Source organism: Halichoerus grypus, chromosome 11, assembly GCF_964656455.1.
Source record: "Halichoerus grypus chromosome 11, mHalGry1.hap1.1, whole genome shotgun sequence".
In the NCBI taxonomy this organism is placed as follows: Eukaryota; Metazoa; Chordata; class Mammalia; order Carnivora; family Phocidae; genus Halichoerus; species Halichoerus grypus.
This window is the reverse complement of record NC_135722.1, coordinates 2,334,922-2,362,853: the sequence shown is the minus strand read 5'-3', so window position 1 is coordinate 2,362,853 and position 27,932 is coordinate 2,334,922. Positions and strand designations below refer to the sequence as shown.

The window sequence follows — 27,932 nt, the reverse complement described above, 5'->3', positions numbered from 1 at the left end:
CCAGGGGAAAAAAATCTGGGCAAAGGGGTCTACCTAATGTCCTGTCTTTAGAAAACACTAGTTATTTCTTTCTATGTGGCAGAAACATACACTCCACATTCCCCTTGGAAAGGATGCTGTGAAGTTGTTGCCCTCATTCCTGCTGCTGAAACCAGGAAAACCCTTCCACCTACTGCCCCTGTGTCCAATCTGGGGTTTTCTCCTACTGTCCTAAAATAGCACATGGTAACAGGGATGGATAGCACTTTGGGTGGATGTCGCGAATACCCCATAGTAGATAGGGATTTGCCTGAGCCTTGTTCCCTTCTTGGGTTGGGTCGCAGAACCTGTAAAGGCAACTTGGAATCTGTGGTCATGGTCCGATCTTCACTGCTTCTGTTAGAGCTTTTGAATATCAACAAGCCCAGCTAGACAGTCGCAGTAGTAGTCTTCAAAACCGCAGTCCTGCGCCTTCGCCCTACACAGCAGGGAGGGGAAGAATGCTGTTTTTATGTTAACAAATTGGGGGAAATAATGCAAGAATGAAAAATAACAAAAGGTAATATCAAACTGTGAGCTGAAATAAGCCAGGCCCCCCAGGACCTGGGACATTTTCAGCTTATTAAATATGGGCAGCTGGGGAAACTGGTCGAGGAGGTTTTCCAGCCAGTAGCCGTTAATTGGACTTTTGGCCCTGGGTATGATCCTCCCAGACATATGTACAAACAAGAGTTCTTTTCTGCACCAAGACTTCTCCTGAAGCTCAGCTGGGAGACACATGACTGAGATTCCCCATTTTTTGACTGTTGGTTGTTCAAGTGGGGCCTGATACCCTCTTGCCATTTCCCTCCTGTGAGGGACAGACATCTCAGGATGTCCCTGCAGTTAGTTCTCAGGGGCACCATCCACTCACAGCTACGGACATCTCTGACTAAACCAGACAGCCAGACAGATTGGTTGATCAACGTGGCCTTCTGTGAAAGATGTGGATCAGAGGGGGAGATCTGAGAGGATTTGAATCTAAAATGGAACTGAAGGCTGTGTAAAGTGGAGAATCTCACGCCTGCGCCGTCAAAACAGCGGACTTGAGGACTGTCAGGCCGATTTCCCATGAACGCTTGACTGACAGAAGATGGAAGCTGTCTCCAGCCAGTGAGTGTCCACCGAGAATCTCTTCCCACCTTTGAGCCGTTGAACTTGCCGCGTGGCTCCTAACTGGATTTTCCCCTTTCATACTCTGCCCAGAACAGCACCCCACCCTGAGCCTTCAGCGGACTCCCCTGTAGCCCCTGAAGTACACTTCCTGTGCTCTCCCGAAGTCAGCTCTGTTTCCGGTCATCAGGCTTGCCTCGGTCTGTCTCCTTTCTCGTAGGGTGACAGAAAGCCAAGTCCACATCATAGCAGGCAGATGACCTTGGGCCAGGCGTTTTGCCTTGACCAGCCTCCGTGTCCTCTCCCATACGTATGCTGGGGACGTTGCCTCCCTGGCAGAGTTGGTGTTGGGTGGAAGATGTGGGAGAGTGCCTGTCACATGGAGCCCTTGCTAGTCAAGAAGGTGTTAGACTCAGGTGTGTGGCTTGATCGGGTGTTATCGATGAGGAGGGAAACCGGAGCCTGTCCACTGAACTGGCCGTGACGGCGGCTTCTGAAGAGCAGGCTGTCGCCAGCAGCTGGCGTGCGTGTGGCCGACACGAGGCGCTATCTGACCTGTCTGTCACCGGTGCAGGCACATCAGAGTTGGCGTCACGGCGCAGCGGGTATCCGTCCGTACTCTGTAACCCGGAAACCCTGCTGTGGCGATCCTCCTCTTGCTGTGTGAGTAAGGAACTGGGGGCTGGGCCACCACACAAACGAAGATGTTCGCGTGGACATCAGCAAAGGTGTGCTGTCGGGAAAGCCGTCAGGACTCCACAGCTGGTGACTGGGAGGTATGGACGTCAGCTCTTAGGCTGTTGCCATCAGGTGTTATTGTGAAGTCTTCCCTGCCTTGTAAGTCCCATCAGTGTGGGGGGAGAGCAGAAGGGAAGCATGGGAATACTGTGGCTCCGGCCGCCCGCAGCGGAGCGGGAGCTGGGAGTCAGTGTTGGGGTAGACGGCTAGAAAGGCTCGGGGTTCAGGTTTCTCTGTGGAGGGACTTGGGACTCAGCAGCAGGTGGTGGGGACCATTGATGATTTTCTAGAGCCCTCACTGACCGGGCGTGCGAGGTGGAGGGTGGCCACAGCCACTAGAGCGTTCGTTACCTTGTTTCTCTCCTTCTGGGCTTCATCTGCAAGAACAGAGTCACCAAAGAAAAGCGCAGTTGAGTTAAATACAAAACAATTGCAGATTATAAATTCCAGTTGGAGCTGTTTTTCTTAAATATAGAGGTTTTTGTTGTTTTGTTTCACCCTGAAGCATTGTGATGGAGGGGTTTGAGCTTTGCTCAGAATAAAGGATAAAACATTGACAAGTTGTCGGCCTGGGATAGCTCTCGAGAAGAGGCTGTGGTGTGTGTTTACTACGTCTGAGATGAAGGAGCATCACCACCTCTGTTCAGCTATGCATTTAGTCACGGTTTTGAAATTTCACTAATATCAAGTTCTTTTTAAGGAGTAAATGTCCTAGAACCTAGCTTTAATGTTTGTAGGTAGAAAATCACCTAATTTGGAGATAATTCTTTGTCGTGTCTTGTAAAAGCGGGGTTGTGCTGAGTGTTCACATCATGTTTTTGCACAAGCATTACCATCTTCAGTGTGTTGGTAATGGAACATACAAAACCAGTAACGTTTAAAAATCCTCCTGGGGCTCCTGGGTGGTTCAGTTGGTTAAGTGTCCGACTCTTGGTCTCAGCTTAGGTCTTGATCTTGGGGTCATGAGTTCAAGCCCTGCCTTGAGCTCCACGCTGAGTGTGGAGCCTACTTAAAAGAAAATATTAGGGGCGTCTGGGTGGTTCAGTTGGTAGGGCGTCTGCCTTTGGCTCATGTCATGATTTCAGGGTACTGGGATTGAGTCCCACGTCGGGCTCCTTGCTCAGCAGGGAGCCTGCTTCTCCCTCTGCCTGACACTCCTCCTGCTTGTGCTCTCTCAGTCTCTCTCTGTCAAGTAAGTAAATCTTTAAATAAATAAATAAATATAAAAATAAGAATAAAGTAAAAATCTTTCTGTGACTTAGAGTGTGAAAGACAATATAAGCAATAGTAAATGCTTTGAATAGTTCTAAAATAATTGGCCTAGTAGCATAGACATATGTCCCTATTGCTGAAGCTTATTAGAGAAAGCAAATTAGAATTGATTAATCTTACTCTGAACTCTGGTCATTTTAGCACCAAAAAGAGTTTTTGGGTTTTTTTTTTTTTTAATGAGTAAAATGTGCGTGCACTAAAATGCATAGATCCTAAGTAAGATTTGATGAATTTGACAAATATATGTATCCAAGAAACCAACAGCGCGTTCAAGATGTAAAACATTTCCATCACCCCAGAAAGTTCCCTCTTGCTCCTCCTGGTAGACCCTCATCCCCCATAGACAGCCACTGACTGCTACAAGCACCCTAGAAAGTTCTTTGTGAATATTTAGCGATGTTAATTGTTAAAACTCTCTTAATTTGTAGGAGATCAAAACATTCAGATGGCAGATAACAGGTAAGCCAAAATGGACTTTGTTCATTGGGATTTAAGTTTTAGTTGATTCGCATGAGCCAGGCCGCTGGTCAGTGACTGTTCATTAGCAGCTCTGGTCGGCGGGCTCCTCCCTCCGCTGCTGTTTGAGCCTAGGAGGAGGTGGCTTCACACATGGCAAGTGTCTCAGATATCGATACTGAAAAACCTCTCGTGGGAAGTGATCATGTTGCTCTCCAGGTCTTAATACCTCCAGGTATTAAGTGATTGACCTGGGATTGACCTGGGATTGACTTGACACCATCCTCACCTTGGGTAGCTTCGATGGTCACGTGAAAGAGTTTGTTCTGTGGCCCGTCCTGAAGGTTATGTTTGGTCTTGTGTAGTGTTTGACGTGGTTTAATTTTGGTGAGGGAAGCCATGTCCAGGCATCTTTGAAAACTGATATACCTGTTTTTGTGAAGTTGAATTGTTTGTAGAGACTGTGTGGTGAGCTTACAGAGCCACAGTGGGCCTTGTGTCCTAAATACTTGGTAAGGTGGCACTTCCTTGATCCCTTTAGCAGCCGGCCAGAGTGTAGCATGCAAGTTGGCTGGCTAGTGGGTTCAGTTTGAGGGTGGGGAGCACGTTTTTTGGGGGGAAGAAACTGTAGAAATGAAAACTAAGAAGCTTTGGCCAGGGTTGGAAATTAGAACTATGGGACATGGCAAGGGGTGGGGGTGTGTTAAGTGGTAGGTGGTGTTTTTTTGTATTTGTTTTTTTTTTAAATAACAGGAACATATCTCATAGATACACCCGTGTGTCCATAGTTCTGTCCAAATATGAAGTCGTTGTAGAGCTGCCTCTTAATATGTTACACAAGAAAAATGCTCTTGTGCTCTTTGTCTTTAGAACTTCTTGGTAGTAATACTTATTTAACATACTGTCTTAGTTTTTCAGATGGTGTTCCTTCAGACGCCTTGGAGGCTGCTAAAAATGCAAGTAACACAGGTCAGTTCACCACCCATGGGGAAGGTAACCATGGGAGAGTTTGCATGCAGAGCGGAGCATAGCATCTTCCACTCTTGAGCCATTTCTTGCGATAATATAAGTCATACAAGTGAAGGATTACTGTGCTTCAAAGGTTTGGGGAGGTTAGAGTCATTCAAGTGGAAATTGGTACTTGGTCTAAAGACTTTTATGATAGGCTTTCCAGAAGTAGGATGACTAGCACGATGCACCTCCTTGTGCCCGCTGCCACTCAGTACGCCATGGCTCAGCCAGTGACTGGTCTTCTTAGTCTGTGTCCTTCTTCCCTGATCATTATGGAGCAAACCCCAGACTCCATATCATTTTGTCCATCAATTCATAGATGTGTTATTTTTTCCTCCATTTTTAAATTTATATATCTATACTTTTTTCCCCTTAAACTGTTTGAAAGCAAGTTGTGGGTATCCTGACTCTTTTCTCCTAAAACAGTTTCGTGTAAATTTCCTAAAAACTAGGATGAATGCTCCTAATCCCAGTGCCGTGACCACAACCAAGAAATGCGGCGTTGACATGACACTTAGCTAGTATGTAGTCATGTTGCTATTTCCTTGCTGTTCTCGGCTGCTCCTTTTAGCCGTAGCCCACATCCAGGTCCAGGACCAGCCAGGGGTGATGTCCCGAATCTAGTTCTGTCTCCTTTCTTCTAGAGCCATCCTCCCACCTTTTTATTCTTCTCTGCAATGACGTATCGGCAGGCTGCTCCCTGGCTGTCTTGTAGAACAAGCAGGCCACGCTCTGGGTTGGTCAGGTTGTTTCCTTCCCATCAGATTCAGACTGCCACATGGGTGACCTGCTGCAGGGAGAGCACGCTGGGGCCGTGGCCGGGGATTCTGAGATTGAGGACTTGGTGAAGGTCATGTCTGGCAGCCTTCCCCGTTGTGAGGGTCTCTTCAGGAAGTGACCTGTTGGTCATCCTGTGGACAGCCTGTTCTCCATGGGTCGTGATAACGATCCTTGCAGAATCAGGTATGACATCGGTGTTTGCACAAGGGCGTTTTTCTAAGTCTGGCGGTCTTCTGCATATTACATCTGTCAGAGATGGCCTTTCCCTCCCTGCTCTCCCAGCCCCCACTGCAGGGTTCCTGCACTTTCCTAGATTGTTACTCCTTCAGTGTTTTGTCAGGTGCCATCAGTACTCTTTGGTGTGCAAATTGTCCCACGTGGCCAGTGCCAGTCTCTTCAGGCTGGCTTCTGTGACCTTTTGCTATGTCCCCATGAGCTTTGAGCACTTTGTAGCTTTGTGATGCTAAGCTACATTTTTTCTTGAACTTTTCTTGCTCTGGACCTGGAGTCTACCATCTCTGCAAGGGGCCCTATTCCTTTTAGTAGGGGGAGATATTTAAAAACCAGAATATAGATGCTAGGTGTCATTGTTTCTAGGCCTTTCGGTGGCCAGAGCTAGAGGAGGTGTGTGTCTGTGTGTGGTGTAGTATTTATACGTATTGTGTACATACACAGTTGTACGTATGCATGAGTGTAAAGATGAAATACACACAGTGCTTCATGTTAGCAGTTGTTTATAATTAAAATGTTAAAATTGAGTTGCCTACTTGATATCCTTTGCTTGCCCCTGTGACTTTCGTACAGAAAGGTGAGCAGAGCTCCAGGTACCTTTGGAGTCAGGTGAGGGTGCCAAATTAGGGTTCCTGGCCAGCGGGAGCGAGCCCGCGTCACTTAAGCAAACACGGAGTCTGTGCCATGGGCAGGTGTTCTGTTGGGCCACTCCCTGGTTATAGTTGAGTGAAAGACCTTCCTTCCCCCTCAGTGTCTTGTTCGTTCGTTGGGAAACAGTGCAGATGTGTGTGAGCCACCAGGGCAGTGTGCGGGGAGGAGGCCAGTGAGTTTTGGGAGGGGGTAGTGAGGGAGTGCGGTGTGGGGGGGGGTTGGGCAGAAGGGCAGGGTAGGTGAAGGTGGAGGCCAGAACGCTCGCATGTCTGGTGCACCAGGAGCTGGTGCTTGTAGGGCTTCCTGGGACGTGAGCCAGGCCGCAAGTAAGCGCCGATGTCCTCTGAGGGACAGTCGCCTTGTCCCTGCTCTTGCCTTCTGGGCCCCCTTAGGTCTTGGGGAGAGAAGGTGAGGTGGCAGGAGATAGGCCCCTGAACTGGGAGGTGATGACATCTTTGGGAGGTTTGAGGCTTAAACAGCTGAAGCAAGAACCAGAACTTGCTGGGTGCCCTTCAGTGGATTTCTGACCGCCTGCTCAGCTGGGTAGCAGCGGGTCAAATGCCATGAACGTACATTTGAAGGGGTGCTTGGGTGGCTTAGTCGGTTAAGTGTCCGACTCTTGGTTTTGGCTCAGGTCTTGATCTCAGGGTCCTGTGATCGAACCCTGTGTCAGGCTCTGTGCTGGGCGGGGAGTCTGCTTGAGATTCTCTCTTCCTCTCCCTCTGCCCCCCCCCATCTAAAAAAATGAAATAAATTTCAAGTTTTTTAGGTTTTTTTTAAGATTTTATTTATTTATTTGACAGATAGCTAGAGCAGGAACACAAGCAGGGGGAGTGGGAGAGGGAGAAGCAGGCTTCCCGCAGAGCAGGGAGCCCAGTGCGGGACTCGATCCCAGGACCCTGGGATCACGACCTTAGCCGAAGGCAGACGCTTAACGACTGAGCCACCCAGGCGCCCTAAATTTCAAGTATTTTTAAAACATGTACTTAAGAAGCCACTTGCTACATTTAGAAATTAAAGTGAATTAACATAGCTGGGTAGATACGTGCTGATGGTTTTCTACCCTTCGCTGTTCTGTGTTAGGGATATTTGAAATGTTTTGACCTTGTTTTTACCTCTTGATAGAAAAGCTCACTGATCAGGTGATGCAGAATCCTCAAGTTTTGGCAGCTTTACAGGAACGGCTTGACAATGTCTCCCACACTCCTTCAAGTTACATTGAGACGTAAGTATGCTGTGCATGGGACTCGGTACAACTTTAAGAAACAAAGGGAAAAAGACTGATTTCCTGGTTCCTTAGACTAGGAATAAGTGTCTTTCTCATTGAGCAGACTTTGGGTGCTGAGAACCAGGCACTGGATTCCAAAGAGTAGCGCCTAGGCTCAGCAGGTGGTAGAGGTGCAGGCCTGTGGTGGGAGGTGCGGTGGGGGGCGGGGGGTTACCTAGCCGGGGGGCCGTCGGGCCAGGCTCAGGGTGGGGTGCTGGCTCCCTGCTGGCTCTCCGCAGGTGGATTGGTGGTACTGCCTGGGAGTAGGAGAGTGGAGGATGATAATGGTCTCTAGTTTTCTGGCTAGACTCTGAGTGAGTGGGGTGGGTTTCATGGAGAGGGAATGCTGGGGCTAGGAACAAGGCTTCATGGAACAGAATCAGTTCCATGTTGGACGTACTACATGGTAAGTGCCTGCTGGCAGGACAGTGTGGAGTTACTGTAACTGATGGGAGGAGGACAGCTGGATGTAGGATGTCAGGGTCCAGTTTGCTTAAAATCATTTGTTATTTTTACTCTATTAGGAAGATACAGAAAGATAAAAGACAGTTGTAACTGTGTGATTAATGCAGAAAAGAAATACAGGTGTTTCTGTATGTCTGCCATTTTATTAGGTCCTCACTGTGCTTCCTCCTTGTTCTCCTGCCAGCAGTAGTCCTAGAGACAGGACTGTAGTTAGGAGTCTTGGTAGAGGACCTTTACCATGAGGTGGCTATGGGTAGGGTGGCAGGGGTCCTTTGTGATTTAAGGCTCTATTTAAGGCTCTTCCAGTACTTTCTAAACAGTGCTGTGCATAGGAGCAGCTAGGACTCCATGAGTTGTTGGAGGAAGGGTAGAGTGCCCAGGCTACTGCTAGCCCCACCTCGAGGGCTCAGCCCAGGTGGACGCTGCCTGGGAGGGCTGTATGGGTCTGTGATGAGGCCCAGAAATCTGCTCTTTGTTCCAGATGGTGACCAAGAGCTTCAGGTTAAACATAGAATTTTGATGGGTTAAAAAGGGTTTTGTTTTTTCTGATTTATAAAAGTAATGCTTAAAAACTAAAATATTTTTAGAATATAGAAAAGTACTGGGGTGCCTGGGTTGATCATCCAACTCTTGATTTCAGCTCAGGTCATGATCTTAGGGTTGTGGGATTGAGCCCCATGTCAGGCTCTGTGCTCAGCACGGAGTCTGCTTGTCCTTCTCCCTCTGCTCCTCCCTCGCTCGCTCTCTCTATAAAATAAATAAAATCCTTAAAAAAATAAAAGAATATAGAGAAGTATCAAAAGGCAAAGAAGCTCAAAGTCATCTGACCCTGGAAGGGAACAGACCCCACTTGTCTGTATTGTGTCTGATTTTTCCCTTAGTGCATCACCACGAACCCTTCACTTGGCGCGGAATATTCTTGAAAACAAAATCACGGACAGGCTATGTTTTAATCCTGTACAACTTGTCATTATTTCCAGTTTTCCACTTTCACAAATAATGCCTCAGTGGACATATCGGCACATAAGTATTTGGTTATTTCCTTAGCATAAGTTCTTAGAAGTAGAGTTACTGGACCCAAGGAACATTCAGGTTCTGCTTTGCCTTTAAGGTGGATGAGTCGGTTAGAGGACTTCTGTGCCCTCGGGCTCATCAAACCCAGGAGGTTCTTTTTAATTGCCAGTTTGGTAAGGAACAGACAGCAGTTCTTTTAAATTAACATTTTTTCAGATATTTTGTGGGATTGAACCTTCTTTCCATGTTTGATTATTTGTATTTTTTCTTTTGTGGATTATCCGTCAGCGTCTCCCCCACCCCTTCTGTTGGGATGTTCGTCCTTCTAATGATGTTTAGGAGCTCATTTCTGTAGTAAGGATGTGAATTCTATGGTAGCCTGAATTTATTTTAAGAAGATTGAAAAGCACGCTGCCTTACTTTGCAGGCCTAAGGATGTTTTCCTTTTCCTTCCCTGTTTCAGTTTGCCGAAAGCCGTGAAGAGAAGGATCAACGCACTGAAGCAACTGCAGGTGAGGTGCGCCCACATAGAAGCCAAGTTCTACGAGGAGGTCCACGACCTGGAGAGGAAGTACGCCGCACTGTACCAGCCCCTCTTCGACAAGGTGGGCAGCTCCCTCCGTGTTGCCTGCGTGGTTTCAGAGCTTTCTTCACGTAAGACTCCCACGTTTACGGAGTGATGGGTCCTTGAACGGGTCTCCTTTAAGCCCTAAAATGTAGAATCTTAAGTTATAAAAGCATTGGTTTTCACAGACATTATTTACAAACTGAACTCTTGAGCTTCTGACTAACTTAGCCTAACTCTAAGAAGGTCTCGTTCTTACTCAGAGAAGGGAGTTCATCACGGGGGACGTGGAGCCAACGGACGCGGAGTCGGAGTGGCACAGTGACAACGAGGAGGAGGATAAATTGGCTGTGAGTATCGTGTTCAAACGATGGCAGCTTGTGCTGTTTCAGTGCTGTTAGAAGTAAGAAGCCTCTTACAACGTCACAAAGGAAAGAGCTCCTTAACAGTAGGTGCTGTTTCCCCCTTGGGTTGGCCGTTCCGATTTCTTTGTGATCAGACTACTGAGCGGCGGGCAGGTCCAGTATCCGTTAATTCCGTGACCCAGACACGCTTTCCCTGCTCAGTGGTCTAAACAGCTCCATGCCGTAGGATAGTGAGATGTGGGATCGGATGAACAGAAACAAAAACATCAGGAGAAGTCTTACATCGAGACAAAAGCGAAGTCCCACAGGGGAGGGGATACCTGTGTCGGTAGTTGCTGCGAGGTCAGGGTTGTGAGGAGGGCGTGGTAGGTGTCCGGGCCACCCTCCTCCAGGACCAGCAGTGGTGACGAAATCGCCACGATGCACCCAGCCACTTTGGATTGGGAGCTTCTCATCACCTGCTCACAGCCTTCAACAGGTCCCATTCCAGCGCCACAGAAAGTTCCGACATGTTGCGGGGTAACTTTGTCCACTTGAAGTTTGTTTGGAAGACAAGTAGCTTTTACCTTTTTTATCCATCAGGATTCCTTTTTAGGGAATTTTTGAAGTGTATGTTCATTGTAGTAACCATATGTTTTTGATCTTTCAAACATATTGTGGAACCTGGCCTAGTTGAGGCTGTGGTTATGGATGGATCTAGTTGTGAATCACTTCCTTATTTCTCATGAACAATCTGCCTCTGTTAATTTAAAAAGCCCCTTCTGATCATTTCCGTAAGAGTCCCCCGTGATGAAGCGTTTGCACCTGCACTGGTGCCATCCCGTGCCCGACCTCCGTGGGCTGCAGTGTGGGAAGGACGCCTCTGCCGTGGCCTGCGCTGTCGGGTCACCTCCCTGATGTCTGCGTGCAGTTTCTGTCCGATGTTTATAGCCCCCTCCTTACGGTTGGACGTACACGCTGCTGTCGTTCCTTGTTGCCCGGGCACTGGAGTCTCTGTCCGGTGCTGGGTGGCTGGCTGGCCCAAGATGGACGTCTCATAGAGCTGGCACTTGGCACCTTCCCCAAGGTTGATGGCACTCTTCTAAAATTATATCACAGAGTCACGTCTGAATGGAGTGCTTTGATTGCTTTGTTCCTTAAAAACATTTAAAAGTGTTACATACACGGTGGTCTTGGAGATGCGGATGCAGGGAACACAGTTTTTGATAGAAGTTTGTGCAGGATTCTGAAACTTGCATTTTGCGTTAAGTCACTGAATGTAAATGTGGTGCTTTGTGGTACGTGTTCTATTTGGCATCTTTATTTATTTATTTTTTTTTAGGGAGACATGAAAAATAAAGTAGTCCTAGCAGAAAAAGAAGCAGCAACAGGAGAGGAGCCAAACCCCAGAGGAATTCCAGAGTTCTGGTTTACCATCTTTAGAAATGTAGATATGCTAAGTGAATTAGTCCAGGTAAGCAAATTCCCACCCTACAGAGAGATCTTAGTCTTAATAGTTATTTATGAACCACTTAACTCAGAGTTTAGCAATTGTTCATGGTGGTTGTAAAGGCACTTTGTGTGACCAACAGCTCGTAGGAGTGTTCTTGATCTCCTGGGCGGGGGTCTCACTGTTGGAAGCCTCCATTGCTACCTTCTACCGCGGTGCTGCTGGGAAGGCCTGCACCTCTGCGGCTGAGCCACGACTTGTCGTCTTCTTACCTGAGGTCTGCCGCCTCACCCCAGAGAGCCTGTGAACAGACTCAAGACCCTTCCCCATCTTACTGTGAATGGACAAGCGGGAAGATGTGAGGGCAGGAGACCAGGAAATTGGCCAACAAGGCCCATAGCTGACTGAGATGTTTCTTCTGGTTCTCTCTTCAGAGATGTGAGGACCAGCAGGCCTGGTCGGTCCCTGCAGCAGTGGCAGTGGGCAGTCTTGGGAAAACGGTCGGGCTCTTGCCCTCTCTGCCTGGCCTTGATGTTTCTCAGTGCTCCGGCCAGAGAGAAGTGTCCCCTTGTTGCCGGCCCCTAGGACTGCTTGTCAGTGTACAGAGATGTGGGTGGCTTCCTGGGAGTCCTTAACTGGACGAGGCCAGAATGCCCGCAGGACTGCTTAGCCAGCATCTGGGAGTGTACGCAACAGCAAGTCATGGGGGAATGTGTGTGTTGTCTGGAAAAACGCCCACTAGAAATCTCTTTTTTTCTCTCGTTGATCAGGAGTATGATGAGCCGATCTTGAAGCACCTGCAGGATATTAAAGTGAAGTTTTCAGACCCTGGGCAGCCTATGGTGAGTACTGATTCATTGAGCTCCTGGTTGGCATCAGAGCATCACTGATGGTGAGCGGCTTGGGGCCGGGGCAGGAGGTGCAAACCTGGCCACACACTTGCAGGGTGGTCCTGAGCGAGATGCTCACCAAGAACTAGAATGTTCTCATGCGGCCTTCCTGGGGCTTGCCCAGCAGCGCTGCACAGCCCGGCAAGCAGCTCAGGCTGTGGGCTGCGTGTGGCAGGTGCAGGAGTCCATGCAGCACTGGACTCCTTGGCCGTGGTGGTGGCCACACCATGCGCCACTCTCTGAGCCGGCTTGTTCCATGTCCGAGGGGGTGATGTCTTTCTCCTAAGTGTCTCCCAGGTTTCTGAGGACCTAACGTCTGTAAAACAGGATGGTAGGTATGTACTCAAATATGAGCAGCACTTTAATAGAAACCTGAGATGCTAATGAACGAAGCCTGCTGGGTTTTACTGAAAACGTAACTGCAGGTGGGCAAACCTGAACAACGTGTCCCCCCACTGTCATACAACACCTCTTCCCAGCAGCTTGCCACGCTGCGAGAGGGGCCTGACTCAAGCCAGCCCTTCCTTTCCTCCGCAGAGCGGGGCCCACCACCCTGCGGGAGCTGGGTCCTCAGAGAGGCACTGTTCGTGGCCTGTTAGCCTGGCGGTGGCTGACAGGCTCCATTCCGGTGCAATAGCAGCTCCAGCGACTCATGACTGACTGACTTGTGGCTCTCAGTTTCAGGTCCTGGGGACATGGCCTGGGACCTGGGGTCCGGCTCTTCCTCCCTCCCCATCGCAGAGCACTGGCCCCAGGTTATGGATGAGGGCCAGCATACGTGGGATTTCCCTCCCTGGTCCTGCAGGTGCCTTCTGGAGGCAAGGGGCAGGGGGACACGCTGGATCTGTCCTTTCCACTTTTCCTGCCTAGCTCACTCAGGGAGGTGACATTCAGTTCTCCCTCTGCAGGGGGGGGCCTGGGCACGAGCTGGCATGATGCCTGCTCACAGGCTGAGGGGAATCCCTTTGCCTACTGCACCTGGTTAATTGGGTTATTGCAGGGCCTTTTCCTTGGCCTGTGCAGAGGCTGGGCCCTGGCACCCCCTGGAGGCCGAGTGGGGCAGTCTGAGGGTGTTTGCTTGCGTGGCGGGGGGGGGGGGGGGGGAGAAGGGTGGGAGGAGGTGCGTGCTGTTGTAAGTTTGTGTGTCAGTTTTTTTCTAACACTTCTTTCTCACCTGTGATTCGTCCAGACTCCATTTATTAATTTTTCCCCCCGGATCAATTCTTTTTTTCATCGTTTGCTCTTATGAGACACCTGTTTGGTGATTTCCTGGGTCTCTTTTCTTTCTCAGCCTGTCTGACGTTTTCCTCCATCTCTTACAGTGGTTTATAGACAGACGAGAGCCCTAGTTCTGGTAGAGCATGAGCCAGTCGTCCTTCTCCCCCTCGTCACTTCCCCTGTTAGAAAAGTCATGCACGCTGGCTGTGGAACGCTGGGAAAATACAGGAAGGTGTTAGGAACAGCCTACAGATCTCTCAGCTCTGGAGTCAGGTTCCCCGTAGTCTTTGTCTTTTTAAAATCATTATGAAATATTTTAGACAATAAAATTAGAAATACAAACCATATCTAGCCTCAGAATGAAGCAGGGCCGGTGTGTTTGTTTCTCCCATGACCACACCTCTGCTCCTCTCCAGGGTCCCTCGCTTACCCAGCCGCAGAGCGGGGTTACAGGTGCGGACAGTGTTGTCCCCGCTCTGCGGCTGGGAAATAGTTGTCCTTGCGTCTGTGGGCTGTAAAGTGATTTATTTAATGGTGCCCACACGTGCCGCTGCCACCTCCGCCCCATTCTAAATTGTTGCATTATGAGAGCATACTTGAACCCAAATCTTTAAGTCTTGGCCAATTTCCTCAGTTTTGATTCCTTTTAGTGCAGTTTTACTGGGTGAAAGGAGGTGAACATTTATAAGGTTCAAATGTGGTTCATTTACGTATTTTTTTTACACTTTCTTTTTTGTAAATCATCGTGGCTTTGTCTCTGTTTTGAAATAATTTCAGGCTTAGTACAGAACTTGAGCAACAGTGCAGAGTCCCCGTGCGCCGTGGGCCCAGGCTGGAGCGCCCGGGGTGGGGCGGGGCGGGCGCAGCAGGCGGCAGCATGGGAACCGCGCTGGGCAGGAGTGGCGTCTGCTCACACCCGCGTGTGGGCTCCGCTGCGTGCTTACGGCTGACTGGCTGTAGGGGGTTGTGTGTGATGGAGGCGACCGCATCTGTGGGCCCTTTTCTGTCGGACTTGAACCCTCCTTGTCTCTCTCTCTCTTTCTCTTTTATAAAGATTTTATTTCAGACAGAGAGTGAGCAGGAACGGGGGGGGGGGGGGCAGAGAGAGAAGCAGGCTCCCCCTGGAGCAGGGAGCCCGATGCAGGACTGGATCCCAGGACCCCAGGATCATGACCCAAGGCAGACGCTTAACGACTGAGCCATCCAGGCACCCCTTGAACCCTTTCTTGATTCATCCCCAGTCGTGTGTTACACTAGACTAAACAGAGGCCATGGGGAAGGAAAGGATAGGAAAACATGAAGAAAGGAGATCTCACACTTGGTCTGGAGAGCTGGTAGGGCGGGAGGTGGGAGATAAAGAAGAGGAGCAGTGTGATCCGTACCAGCGTACGGAGTGAGGCGGGGCCCCCGGTGACGCTTGTGAGCCCTCCCTGGCCCCCAGGGTGCCTGTCCACGCCTGTGGTCGCAGCCTGCGGCGGTTCTGGGATCATAGCAGCCTCTTCGCTGACTGAACACTCGCTTCTGTCTTCACGGTGGGTGGGTGTAGCCCTGGGGGGTGGGCAGCGAGCCGAGAGGGGGCTGCATGGGGTGCTGTTGCTGAGCTTGCAGGGGACTCAAGCTCTGCAGGGTCCGGGTTCCACTTCCCCCTTAGTGGAAGTAGTTTGGTTTTAGTCTTTTTAATCTACTTTTTCCCAGTTGGTAATTGTATCCTTATACATTATAAGGAAAATTGAAATAGCTAACATTTAGCAAGCATTGCCTGTAAGCCTGTGTAAACCCTGTCCTAAGTGCTTCCAAAGGTCAATCCTCTAGTCAGCTCAGGGAGAGAGAGAGGACTGTGTTTTCCACTTTATAGGTGACGAAACAACAGCAGAGACAGAGTGATTTGACAAGATCACGCAGCACCTATAGGCAGAAGTGATGTGAACCCAGAGTTAGTCTTATAAAGTATCTCTATAACTTACTCAACCAACGTCCTCTTTTTTTCCTTAAAATAGGGCTGAGGTGAGCATCTTTGCACATACTGATGATGCATCACCCAGGTGTCTTTTCCCAAACAATAAATTCCTCAGAGTAGAGTTACCAGGTCAGAGAATTTTATTTTACTTTAATTTCTTGATCTTGCCAGATGGTCCTTTATAAAGCTATTTACAGTATATGAGTGGACGTGATTTCCCAGAACACTTGCCAGTTCTACATATTATTCATACATAGGTAAGAAGAAAGCAAGACTCCTTCCTACTGCCACTTGACTTTATTTGTGTCTGCTGCTTTGTACACACCCTGCGTCCATTTTTCCTCTTAAGCTTGTCTCTTGAGATTACACAGTGCTTTGTGAACAAAGGATGAACTTGTCCTTCCTTGGTGTGGTTTGCGGAGGCCCAGGCAGTGCTCCCCGCCCTCGCAGAGTCTGGCCCCTTTGTGCGGCAGAGAAGGCGGTGCTCTGCCTGAACGCAAGTGGAGAAGGAGGGCGGGCTGGAGCCCGCTGCCTGGTGTCCCCTAGGCCAGACCCTCCAGCTCCGCCAGGGTGAGCCCGGGGCGGCAGAGAGAAGCTAGGGTTTCTCAGGAGAGCTTGGACCTCTACTGGGAGGGGGCTCAGAGGGTCACGCGCTCTCTGCTAGGGCTGAGGCGCCACAGGTATTCCCCCACTTGTCGTTTGTGTTTGAACTGGGTGCTGCTGTTTTTTGTAATCATGTTTTTCTTGCCATGTGGCCATACCTGTTGAACTTTTCCGTAGCCGTTTCTGTCTGTGGCGTCCCGCTCAGAGAGGCGCCGGTCTCCAGTGCGGACTGTGGGGTTTGTGAAGTCTGTCACTGGTTGCTTGTAGATTTTTAAGTGGCACTTACCTGAGTTTTTGTTTTCAGTCTTTTGTATTAGAGTTCCACTTTGAACCCAACGACTACTTTACCAATTCAGTCCTGACAAAAACATACAAGATGAAGTCAGAGCCGGATAAGGCTGATCCCTTTTCCTTCGAAGGTCCTGAAATAGTTGACTGTGACGGGTAAGGACTCGCCATTTCACCTTCTTTTTCTGAAAGAAAAACGGATGATTTTAGAACTTAATGAGTAAGAGAAATCAGGAATAAAACAAAATGTCTTTAATTTTCTTAAAATCCTAGTAGACCAAGATTTACATTAAATAGTCTTTCTGTGGGGGTTTGTGATGGCCTGCCCTGGGAAATGTGTCATGAGGTCACATGTGCCAAATGGGGGCTGGTGGCCCGGTCTCCTCATCAGATGGGGGGATTCGGTTCTCTAGGTCCCTTGCATGATGCTGTCCTTGCTGAGCTGATAAACGACCCTCTGCAAATATTTGCTGAGTGAACGGATGAATCAGGGCAGGGCAGTACTGGTCAGTTGCTTGCTTCGGAAATTGGGGGGCAGTTTAATTGTTGGACTCATGATGGAGCACCTTGGTGATTTCAAGTGAGATCACTGGGGAGAGAATGTGGTTTGGAGTTCTTTCCTCTTGGTTTGTTTGAGATGGTTTGGGAAATCGTGGTTTTTTTGGTTTGGGAAATTGTTTTTGAATTGGCACAATTACCCTTACTCACTGGAACCGAGTACTTCTGAATCTCGCGTATGAGCAATTCAGAGCTTTATTAAAACCCTGCTAGACTTGAATGGCGAGAGTGACTCTGAGAGCGCATTTCCCAGGGCCAGGCTGTCGTGTGGGAAGTGGGCCGGCCTTTCCAGGCATGTTCCCGAGCAGACGCTAGTCACATGCTGCCAGGGGTTCCGTGTGGGTCCGCAGCGACTGAAAGATGAGCAAGCACGCGGGGCTCGCCCCCAAGCCGGGCCCACTCGGCAGCCCAGACCCAGTGCGCCCCGCCCCCATCAGTACTTCATGCAGTGGTCCCCTGCCGCCTCTTCAACGTGTCCTGCTCGCTTAGCTGCCTTGAGAATTTGGGTGCGTGAGTGGGTGACTTCAGGTGTGCTCTGGGGTCTGGACAAAGGCAGCAGGTGACAAGCTCTTGAGCACTCTCTGGGCACCGTAGCCCAGCCTTGATTGGGCTTGGTCACAGCAGACATACTGGCGGGGGGGGGGGGGGGGCTTCCTCAGGGGAGAAGACCCCGGCTTCAGATGGTGCCGTGGCAGCGCAGGCCACTTGGCCTGTTCCCTGTCGCCGGCCGTCACATGGACTTCATAGGTGTGCAGTGCCGGCTGGCAGCCTGGTTTGCCTACGTTGTCCAAGTTCAGCCTCTGGCTGTGCCTTGTTTACCGTGGACGTTCGTGGTGTTTCTCAGGGCACATGTCTGTGTGCGTGATGGCCGTCTGTCCCTGTAGGTGTGCTATCGACTGGAAGAAAGGGAAAAATGTTACAGTCAAAACAATCAAGAAGAAGCAGAAACATAAGGGCCGAGGCACAGTGAGAACAATTACCAAACAAGTTCCGAACGACTCGTTTTTCAACTTCTTCAGCCCGCTGAAAGGTAAGAGGGTTGTGTTGTGGACGTTGATTATGTACTACGCGAAGTCGCTTCGTTACCCTGAGTCCGGTCTGGGTCCTCCGGCGAGAGTGGCCAGTAAGGACACAGTTGCTGTGCCAGGAGCCGTGGTGCTGGTGCTCACGGGGTGCGGGGGTGGTGGGTCCTCCTTGTAGCGGGGGGGAAGGCTTGGCGGGCTCTCTGAGCTCCACGCTGAGAAAGCTGGAGTGCTGCCAGGAGCGCCCCCAGCCGGCGCTTCCGCGCCTCACTGCTGGGGCCGCCCGTCCTGCTGCAGGCCCCCTCTGTGGCTGGTCGTACTCCTGTTAACACCTGCGCAGCGTAGGGAGCATCCCCCACCCTCTCTCTCTCATAAATTCAGCTTTGTTTTGTTTTTCTCCGGGACTTGGTAGAACTCAAGGGGCTTGGGAGTTGAGACAGTGTGACAGCACAAGTAATTGGATTTCCAGTTTTGAAAGACTTAGCTTGGAAACTTCGATTCCTACCCCCCCCCCAAGTCATAAAATAAAGACGGAAAGTTTGACCTCGTGGAGGGTGAGCAACAGGTTTTGAGAATAAATACTGGCAAGTCTTTTTTTTTTTCTTTTATTAAAGATCTTATTTATTTGAGAGAGAGAGAGAGAACGAGAAGGGGGGAGAGGTAGAGGCAGAGGGAGAAGCAGACTCCCCGCCGAGCAGGGAGCCCAATGTGGGGCTCGATCCCAGGACCCTGGGGTCATGACCTGAGCTGAAGGCAGATGCTTAACCGACTGAGCAACCCAGGTGTCCCAAATACTGGCAAGTCTTAAAATTTTCTAAACCTGAGAGAATGCGGAGGCCAGGCCGGTTGGCAGTGTTAGGATAGTGAGGATAAAACATTTTCTCTCTATTTTCCATGAACACAGATTGAAATCTAGAACTGCCCGTCCCTGCCACAGGTAATTGGTGGGTGTGTGAGCTGTTCGCCCTCGGCCACAGGGTGGCTCCACTCTCAAGTGTGAGCCTTGGACCAGGACTTTGTCTCTGAGCCGAGGGCCCTCGCTTCGCAAGCTCTGCCCTTCGGCCCCATATCTTTCTGGGATTTGTCTTTGAGCCTAGAGGATGCAAATGTGTATTGGTCTGGGGTAACAACAGCCATAAGGTAGTTGTTCAGTTTCCTTGTTTTAGAGAATTCCCTTTGGCGGTCACTTGCATGAATTCACTGTGAAGCAGAGGGCCTTTGGTTCCTAAATGCAGTGGCTTTGTTGGAAGGTTTCTTAAGATTGGATTTTAAGTAATTCAATAAGATCAAAATGAAATTAAGTGGACTCAGAATTTGGGGGGGGTGACATTTGGGGTTCTAAAACTGTCCTGTGATGGTTGTCCCACTCTAAAAATGTCCCAGAGGTCATTGAATTATACACTTCAGTTCTCTGGTAGATGAATTGCACGTAAACATAGGTCTTTTAAAGTAATCACACATAATATCAAGTGATGAGCTCTGTAAACAAATTGAAAGTGACCGTGGGGTGGTGATGGGGCAGGCAAGGAAAAAATGTCAGAATTGAGGTAACATGTTTTAAAATGAAGGAAACATAAGCTGGCTGGTCCGGTGCCCTCCTTGTCCTTCAGTCTACAAAACGTCCCAAAGTCACATGAGCAAAGTCCCTGGCCAGAGTCCCCGGACCCAAAGCTTAGCCCGTGGGGGGTGCTCATGTGCCAAGACTCGGGGACAGTGCCATAGGGGTGGTGTTGACATGTGGGTGCCCAGCCCATGGGGAACTGCAAGCTGGGAGAGGCCCCAAGAGGCAGGATGAGGCCAGCGCCATAAGCTTCCAGCTCCTGGCAAGACCGGGCCTTGGACAAGCATCTCTGAAGTCCGGGGTTTGAGTCACATGATCATTTGAGTGTCACTGGGCTTTGTTGAGCGGTTTTAAGTCCCTGTCTTTCCTGTCACCCTTGGTTCTGGGTCAGGCTCCGGTGCAGCAGCAGTCTTGGTAGCCGTGGGCGCGCGCGTGCGTGTGTGTGTGTCCCGCGTGCACACGTGTGTGTGGAGCTGCCCCTCGGCGAGCCGTGCGGGGCTCTGTGGTGGGCAGCGACCAGCGGCACCCTCCTGCCCACAGGGAGTCTTTCCATTCCGTGGGACAGACGCTTCAGCACTGTGTCCTCGCCACGTGGACACACCGGTGTTGGCCCGCTGAGGTGCAGTGCTTCAGACACCAGGCTCAGGGATTTTCCTTTCCCTGCGGAGTCGTGCAGGGCTGCAGGCACCGACCAGTACACGCTCCTGAAGGCGTGAGTGCACCGGGTGCCCACCGTCTGGGGCCCCGTGGTGGGCCTTTCCACGTGTTGACACTGAACTAGGAAGAGCTTTTCCCCAGTTGGCGTTCCCAAGCAGGTCAGGCGGGGGCGGGCTGTCGGCACCGCGGGAGGCGCAGGGCTCCAGATGCGCCCTGTGCCACCTTCCCTGTCCTCCGAGCTGCCCGCGTGCGCTTGCAAAGGTTTTGGTTGTCAGCATAACATGCGTATGTTTTGTCTTTTTTTCCCTAGCGTCTGGGGATGGAGAATCACTGGTAAGCTTTGTGTTGTCATCAGATCTCTTGTGCTGTCACATTCTTTATCTTCAGAGTAGTGGCCTACCTTCTTTTCAGTCCCTCCTTCCTCCTCCCTGAGGCCCGGGGTACACTGTGTTCACGACACCGTGGGGCGGGGCCGGAGCGCGTGGGGCCGGTGCACCCCGCCATCCCCAGCAGTGCTGGGTCCCCCAGAGCGAGGGGCGCAGTGCGGGTGGGGGCATGGTGCTCGCCCGTATACACGAGTTAACGTTGAGGTTTTCCCTTCTCAGGATGAAGACTCGGAATTCACATTAGCCTCTGACTTTGAAATTGGACACTTCTTTCGTGAGCGGATAGTCCCGCGGGCCGTGCTCTACTTCACGGGGGAGGCCATAGAGGATGACGACAACGTATGTGGGCGGGAGCCCTTGGGGGCCTGCCTCTGGCAGTATGGGGCGCCCTGAGCAGCAGCCTGGGGGACCCTTGGTGTTGGGGGGTCGGGGCCGAGCAGGGCTCTGGGTGCTCTTAGAGCAGAGTGCCAGCCCCGTCCAGGGACAGACAGCATCCTTGAAAGGCCCCAGGTGCTCACCCTGTCCTACTTAAGGTCTGCAAGCTTTGGGTGACTTGGAAACATGAGGAAAAAATCTCCTTTTCAGCGGTCTGACCACAGCAGAAGGTTATCTGCAGAGCTGACTCGCCAGCCTGTGCTGTGCTGGCGCCAAAGGCTGGATACCCGGGGTGCACAGGGGGTGGCCGGGCTGCGCAGGCCCCTTTCTCTCTCTCCCCCGCCTCCCTCCCTGCTTGAGCGCAACCTCGCTAGCTGTCCTTTGACAGTCACCCGAGGTAGTTCTCCATCATAACCCAGGCTTGGCTCACTGTGTCTTCTTGATTTGTGGGGATCAAATTTTGTTTTATAGTGTGTAGTTAGTAGTATGTTTCAGATACTTATTCCCTTGCTTTTAGAGCTCTTAGGTTTCCTGGATGGCTCTAGGTTTCCTTTCTAAGCGGTCTGTCGAGGTTGCAGACGGGCAGCAGGAGCCGGGCAGGTTTGAGCTGCTCAGCGGCCAGAGCAGTGAATGCCTGCTTCTCACGTTTTCTGTGCTGATGGTCCCAGCCAGGGGGCACGTCCCATCCAGTGTGTGTGAGCTGTGTAGTCTGAGACGCGTTCGCTTCGGAAAGGCCGTTCGTCCGTCCCTGGGCCGGGAGGTGGTTGTGGGCAGGAGAACGTGCGGGCACACAAGTCAGCGTAGTGTTGGCTCGTCCGAGCACTCAGGTGAGCGCCGAGGCTGGAGCCGACACGGCACTGTACGCCGGCGCGGTCTGTGGTGGGAGGGCTGTCGTCGGCTGCCTGCTCTGTCCAGCGTGGTGGGACGGCCCCACGTGAGCTTCGAAGATGTAGAAGGAATCTGTTGACAGCTGAGGAAATGCGTGGTTCCGTTTTATTTAACGTAGCCCCAAAAATCTAGTGACCACACACACTGGAAAGTGCATCTCTGGACCAGCGGTCTCCACACTTTTTTGATCATATGCCCATCGGTTTTAAAACGTGATTGTGCAGTTTATATGTATTTATTTACTTAAAATACAGGCAGAGTGGATAGTACTGGGAGCGGTGCAGTGCTCTGCGCGTCCTCTGTGTATATATGTCCGCGCCCAACACCTCCGATGCAGGTGCTGCTGCCCAGCAGTGTCGTTGAGGGGTTAGGAAGGGGCACCCCACTTAGGCCTGCTGAGACCAGGGTCCTGACTTCACCAGTCACGGCCGTAGTGACTCTCATGGCTTGTCGGGCCCTTCGAAGAACACCTGTTGGCACCATTACTTGGTGCGCGTTGGGAGAGAGGTAAATTTGCAGGGGTCTGATGCATTGGAAACCTGCACAAGTGCTACACGTCGTTGCAGAAGGAAATGGAGCTGGGAGTGCTGATTCTGTCTTCCACGTTCTCCCGGCTTGGCTTGCGTGTCCCACGGGCTCTGTACCCCGGCTTAGCGACCCCTGCTCTCCATCAGTATGAGATGTGTTTGCCACAGGACCCTCCAGGTCCAGAGTGAAATGATCTGAGAACCTCAGAAAATCCACGCTTGAGCCTGTTTGAGGCTAGTTCAGTCTGAGCTAAAATGTGATTGGCTACAAGACAAGGTTTTCCTAGGTCTTTCCCTGTCAGAGGCTGGAAAGGGCACTGGGGCATGCTTGGAGCCCTGACGGCCCAGCTGGTGCAGGAGGGCGCGCATGCTCGGCCTGGTGTCTGAGCTGGGCCCCACCAGCCCCCAGGCCCTTACAAGTTTTGTGTGAGCTGTCACTAAGGGAATATATGTGTGGGCTCCAACAAAAGAAATGTTCTTAAGAAAAGCCTAGTAAATCTTTAGGTCTCTTGTGTCATGCAGGCGATAGCGATGAGGTTTGTTTTGTTTTGTTTTGTGTTTGGTCTTGATCTGAGTCTGATATGTGGATGGAGTTTGAGTGAGAGTCTGATCTGTGATGTCTTTGGACCTTGGAGAAATTCATTCAAGACCAACCGACTATAGTGTTGGGCTTTTTTTCTATACACTTAAACACCAAGGTTTTATCACATTTCTAATGTGTAAATATTTATCCTTGTATGAGTTAAAAAATACCATTGAAATTCACGTATCTGCATAGTAAAATCATGCTCCTGGATTACTTAGATCAGCCAGTTTCCCAGGTGATCCCAGTACGTTCTCATGCTGACCATCTCCTTTCTGCACCCTTCCCCATCCTCAGGCCTTGTTTTGTGTGGTTTGCAGGTACCCGGCATCCTATCAACACAGCAGGGCTCGTGAACAGGTGGCCCTGCAGCGCTGGCCCCAGCCCGGCCCACAGTGTCGGGGCCGAGGAGCCCAGTGGCCGACCGTGCCCCCCCCACCAGATGGGCCTCTGCCCAGAGGCCAGGCTGCACTTCCGCATTCCCCAGGCCTGACCGGTGTGGGGTGCTTGACGGGGACCCTGCCTGGGTCAGGCTGCCCTCCTGCTTTCGAGACCTAAATCTTGTTTCCTTTTTCCTTTTTCAGTTTGAAGAGGGTGAGGAAGGAGAAGAGGAGGTAAGACATGGCGAACGTGGAGAGTCCTTTCCCTGAGGCCTCGCTAGGCTTCCTCTGCTAGGGCGGACGGACCACCAGTCGTACCCAGCTTGTGTGGAGCTGCCTCAGGGCCTCCACCCTGTTGAAGCTGGGGAGGGTCCCGTTGTTGACCCCGCGATTGGCTTATGAAAACGTGGCTTAGGAAATGTTGGTTGAACAAACAAAATCGCGTTTTCAGCATTGTGTTTATGTCCGTTATCACTGAGAACAAAAAGGTGCCCACAAGTCAGTGTGCCTAGGAGTGACTTAATCACTTACGGACAGTGATCATGGGTTTCCCGCTAGAGCGGAGGGCGGCTTCGTTTGTGTGGAGCGGGTTGCTCCACAGGAGTTTAAATCCTGTGTGTTCAACTCACTCTCACCCTTTTACGCAGGAGTTGGAAGGTGACGAGGAGGGAGAAGATGAGGACGATGCCGATATTAACCCCAAGGTCAGTCGTTGGGGGGCCGCCGCCCCCGTGAATGCCAACTGCTGCGTCCCCGCCTGGCCGCGCCAGCCCTGCTCTAGTCCGAACACGGCAACAGACCGGGGGCAGGCTCGAGCGACCCCTCCTGTGGGATTTAGTGCTCAGTGTGTGGCCAGGGAAGGCCTTCCCAGCTCGCTCGTAAGCGCTCTCTTTCCGTAAGCTCGTTCAGGAGAGCAGCTTTCTTTTCCAGACCTTTAGTCCCTTCAGGGGAATGGTTGAATGACAACACGAATAAGCTGTTTCTTGTGTTTATTTTTGGAAAAGGTATAAAGAAGTAAATTTGGGGGGTTGTTTTTTTAATGAGTAGAGTAATAAAACTATAGACATAGTTTTACAATTGTCTTTGGGCTGAGAATATTCAGAAGCTATGTCTAAGTATCTCCAATTATTGAAAGCAAACTAGGAAGCTTTAAGAAAACAAAAACAAAAACTGAGGAGAATGGGCAACCCCATATAATTTTACCTGAAGGTCTGAATGTTTACTGATGGCAGATGAGCTTAAATGAAGGCACTTTGTCCCTTGACACATCCCTTAAATCCAGAGCTGCTCTAATGCAGTCCTCAGGCTATAGTAGGCCGTCCTCTTGTTAGCGAGCATGAGGTCTGTAGCTCACTGCGTCGTCATGGGCTGTCAGAGCACTAACCTTCCCTGCCGTTTGTAACCTGGATCTCAGTTTAACTAGACAATGTTTGTCCGCCCTTCGTTTTTACCCAAAGTGGAATGTGCACTAAATGTGAGTGTAATAACCCAGCTCTGTTTTTTTTTTTTTTAACGCCAAATGTTTCTGTAAATGCATGCTTTATATGAGTTCAGCTCCTTCTAGAGAAGGATGGGAGGTGGGTTTCAAACTTAAAATGTACCATATAAATACTACTCGGGACTAAGCTCACAGAAATGCTTACCCCTGCGCAGTCGGCCTGTCCAGCACGGGGGGCCTGTAGCGCAGGCATCCGTGTGCTCGGCTCCGTGACACGGGGGCCCTGGCTCAGGGGGCTCACGCTGGGCAGGTGGGGGCTGCTGACAGGCATATTCACGGTTTGGATTCTAGAGCAGGCTGAGGATGGTTTGCAGGGGGAGCTCCGTTACTCCGTCGCTTGTTGCTACCTTCTGTTGTTTGTCCTTTTCTGTTTCCTGACATGTCTGTTTTCTGGAAGCGCGTTCTCTCACAAGTCGTCCGGCACCCTAGAGGGTTGTCAGGACTGGTGCTCCCTGGGTCTGTGTGTGCTGTTGGTTGGGGGAAGGTGGGGGATGATAGACGGGCCACTGGTGGGAGGCGCGAGGACTGCCAGCCCTGCGCAGCCAGAAGGGCCCGACTCTGATCCTTCGGAGGGATTGGTCATGTCAGAGTCTGCACACGAGGAGGCAAACGAGGGAGAAGGGATTTTTTGGTATTAAACGTACAGATGTGGTGGGTTGGGGTTGCTCATCTCAAGCTCAAGAATTTGTGGCCCTTTTTGTCATGAGAAAGTGGCTGTTTCCGCCTGTATAATTTTGTGCATTTTGTTTTCTTTTATGCTGACACTTCCTTTCAATTTTTTCCCCATTTAGGTGTAATTTTTGTCTGTTATTCATGCATTTTTAGGTAAGGTGGAATTCCATTCATTCCTAATCCAATCTTCTGATCTGTGATTTGTAACAGTGCCTTACTGTGACTTGGTGGATAGAGGGGAGGCTGCTGGGCAGGCACACTCCGCATGTGCGAGGCTGAGCACATGGCTTTCGGAAGAATAGTCGTTTCACGCAGGTGTCCGTTGTGTGTACTTCTAAAACTGAGCATCAGAAACTACATTTGGCTCCTGCTTCCCTGGCCACACACTGAGCCCAGTGTTTGTTGCTGACCAAGTCAAAGGCGTGACTGGTGTGGCATTTTTATTGGGGACAGGCCTGCCCTCCAGGAAGAGCACAGAGCGCGAGGGCCCTGGGAGGTGGGCACTGTGTGGTCTTCATGAAGACCGTGTTGTGGGGGCCGTGCTGGGATCAGCCGCACCCCGTGCAGTAGGAAGCAGCCGCTGTGCTCTTTCTTGATGTGTCTCTGTCGATTGTTTCTGCTTCTTAAAGTCAGGTGTGGTGCGGACCGGTAGGTCATAGAGGCCTGCCTGGACTTTGAGTGTGCTGGAGTTAGTGCCCCAAAAGCTGCGGTGTCTGTGTGGTGTGGTCCTGGGCGTTGTTGGGGTGCTCTGACCAGGTGGGGATAGAGCTGGGTGCTGCCCACCCGGCACCCCTGCCCCCCAAGTTGTGGGCCATTGCAACTCCGCTCCAGCGATCAGCTCCCTCCCTCGTGGGACACTGTCCTCCCGGGGGCCCGGGGGCCGTGGTGAGAAGATGCCACGGGAGGCAGGTGCCGTGATGTTCATCCCCGGGAAATGGCAGGGGGTCCCGGGGGCTGTGCTGAGCAGCCCCAGCCGGTGCGTAGAGCAGGGAAATGGCAGGGGGTCCCGGGGGCTGTGCTGAGCAGCCCCAGCCGGTGCGTAGAGCAGGGAAATGGCAGGGGGTCCCGGGGGCTGTGCTGAGCAGCCCCAGCCGGTGCGTAGAGCAGGGCCCGTGAAAGCTGGAGCCTGAGCTCACCGCCGCGGCCGGCGTGCTGGTGCTGATGGTCGTGCAGACCACAGGCGTGGGAGAGTCTCCGCGTGGCCTTCCTGTCTCGCTCTTGCAGGCTTGCTCTCACAGAGAACGGAGCAGTAGCACGGCTGCCTCCTGGCAAGGCAACGTCCTAACCAGGGGAGATGGACAGACAGCATGGATCCTGGGTGTTTAAGGAGTCGGGGCTGATCTTTGACGTGCGTACACGACAGTGTGTTCGATTACTCTTGATGCCCGCTGCCCCACTTGTCTGAAGAATGTTCCCCGCAAGCCCCACTCTCCCGCCCTGCTGGTCACGGGGAAGCATCCCTAACCTGTTCAGCCTGTCTTTCTAGGACAGGAGGACCCTCCTGTGGCGTGGCCACCATGAGCAGCCTGGTACTGTCGCCCCTCAGTAGTGTCATCAGGTCCTTGTCAGGGGCCCAGCCGCTCCGGTGCAGGGGTTCCCTCTGCGGTCATACAGGCCCTTGGGCCCCGGCTTTGTGCCCCCGGGAAGCTGTGGTGGCCAGCTCTGTGCTTGCTGGCTTGTTTTCCCCCCTTCTTGGGCAGTTGTCCTCTGTTAAAACTTGGCCTTTAAATGGCTCCATGACAGGCAGGATTTGGGCTGTTAGTTTGTGCCTTGGAAACACCCCACTCCTCTCCCGTGATATTCAGGGGTATTGAGTGACCAAGCTGCCATCAGACTTGGTGGCCTGAGACCAAGGATGCCGGGGCATAGTTGTAGTCCTGTTTTGGCCTGTGTCACAGGCTGAAAACCAGTGGTGTCTTGTTGATAAAATTCACGTCAGAAGCTTCGGGGTTCTGTGTTGACTTTACAGCCTAGGACTTGTGTCCGTGCGGATGCTGTCCCCAGAGGTGGGGCCGCTTGCCTGCCTGCCAGGAGCTCTCAGTGAGGTCCCGTTGCCTCCAGCAGGCTTTATCCCCCAGGCTACTGAGTGTACTTTAAACAAATGGGTAATATGTTCTCCTGGTTAAAAATAAGCATATGAAATGATTCAGACAGCATATTGTAAATCGTGTAACGCCCGATTTTACAAAATGTTGTACGTAACTCATCCGCATACAGAAGGGTATAGCAGGAGGAGTCCCGTCCTGTGCCGCCTGCCCCCGTGCCCACCACGTCACCCTACAGGACTTCCTTAGCTCCAGCTTCTCTAACCCGCTTTCTTTTTGCAAATACAGTTGTGGAAACACACGAATTTCTCCCCTCACCCTCAAAAAGCTGCCTGCTCCCCCCCGCCCCCCTACTGCCATGGCCACGCGGGCTGGGAGCTCCTCCCCGCCTTCCCCAGCCACTCCTGACAGCCGGTGGCTCCTTGCCTTGGCCACCAGCCTGAGCTGCC

General features: G+C 51.3%; 1 protein-coding gene and 1 non-coding gene across 5 annotated transcripts in view; both read left to right on the top strand.

The window, feature by feature from the left end:
• NAP1L4 (nucleosome assembly protein 1 like 4) overlaps window positions 1–27,932 on the top strand; it is a 44,142-nt gene that overhangs the window by 13,803 nt on the left and 2,407 nt on the right. For 2 of the 4 annotated variants that reach the window (XM_036067786.2, XM_036067787.2), the window contains exons 3-15: window positions 3,570–3,600; window positions 4,508–4,566; window positions 7,396–7,495; window positions 9,480–9,621; window positions 9,845–9,931; window positions 11,268–11,399; window positions 12,146–12,217; window positions 16,348–16,487; window positions 17,774–17,919; window positions 20,440–20,462; window positions 20,735–20,854; window positions 23,473–23,502; window positions 23,916–23,972. In XM_036067786.2, the coding sequence (XP_035923679.1) occupies window positions 3,587–3,600; window positions 4,508–4,566; window positions 7,396–7,495; window positions 9,480–9,621; window positions 9,845–9,931; window positions 11,268–11,399; window positions 12,146–12,217; window positions 16,348–16,487; window positions 17,774–17,919; window positions 20,440–20,462; window positions 20,735–20,854; window positions 23,473–23,502; window positions 23,916–23,972 (1,122 nt within the window). In that variant the 5' untranslated portion in view covers window positions 3,570–3,586. Of the gene's footprint in view, window positions 1–3,569; window positions 3,601–4,507; window positions 4,567–7,395; window positions 7,496–9,479; window positions 9,622–9,844; window positions 9,932–11,267; window positions 11,400–12,145; window positions 12,218–16,347; window positions 16,488–17,773; window positions 17,920–20,012; window positions 20,414–20,439; window positions 20,463–20,734; window positions 20,855–23,472; window positions 23,503–23,915; window positions 23,973–25,557; window positions 25,592–27,932 lie in introns of those variants that run through there. The other 2 variants (XM_036067788.2, XM_078057626.1) reach the window with 2 other exon arrangements.
• Window positions 12,842–12,964, top strand: LOC118520066 (small nucleolar RNA SNORA54). Its single transcript, XR_004909508.1, has one exon. It is a non-coding gene; the product is annotated as a small nucleolar RNA SNORA54 (small nucleolar RNA).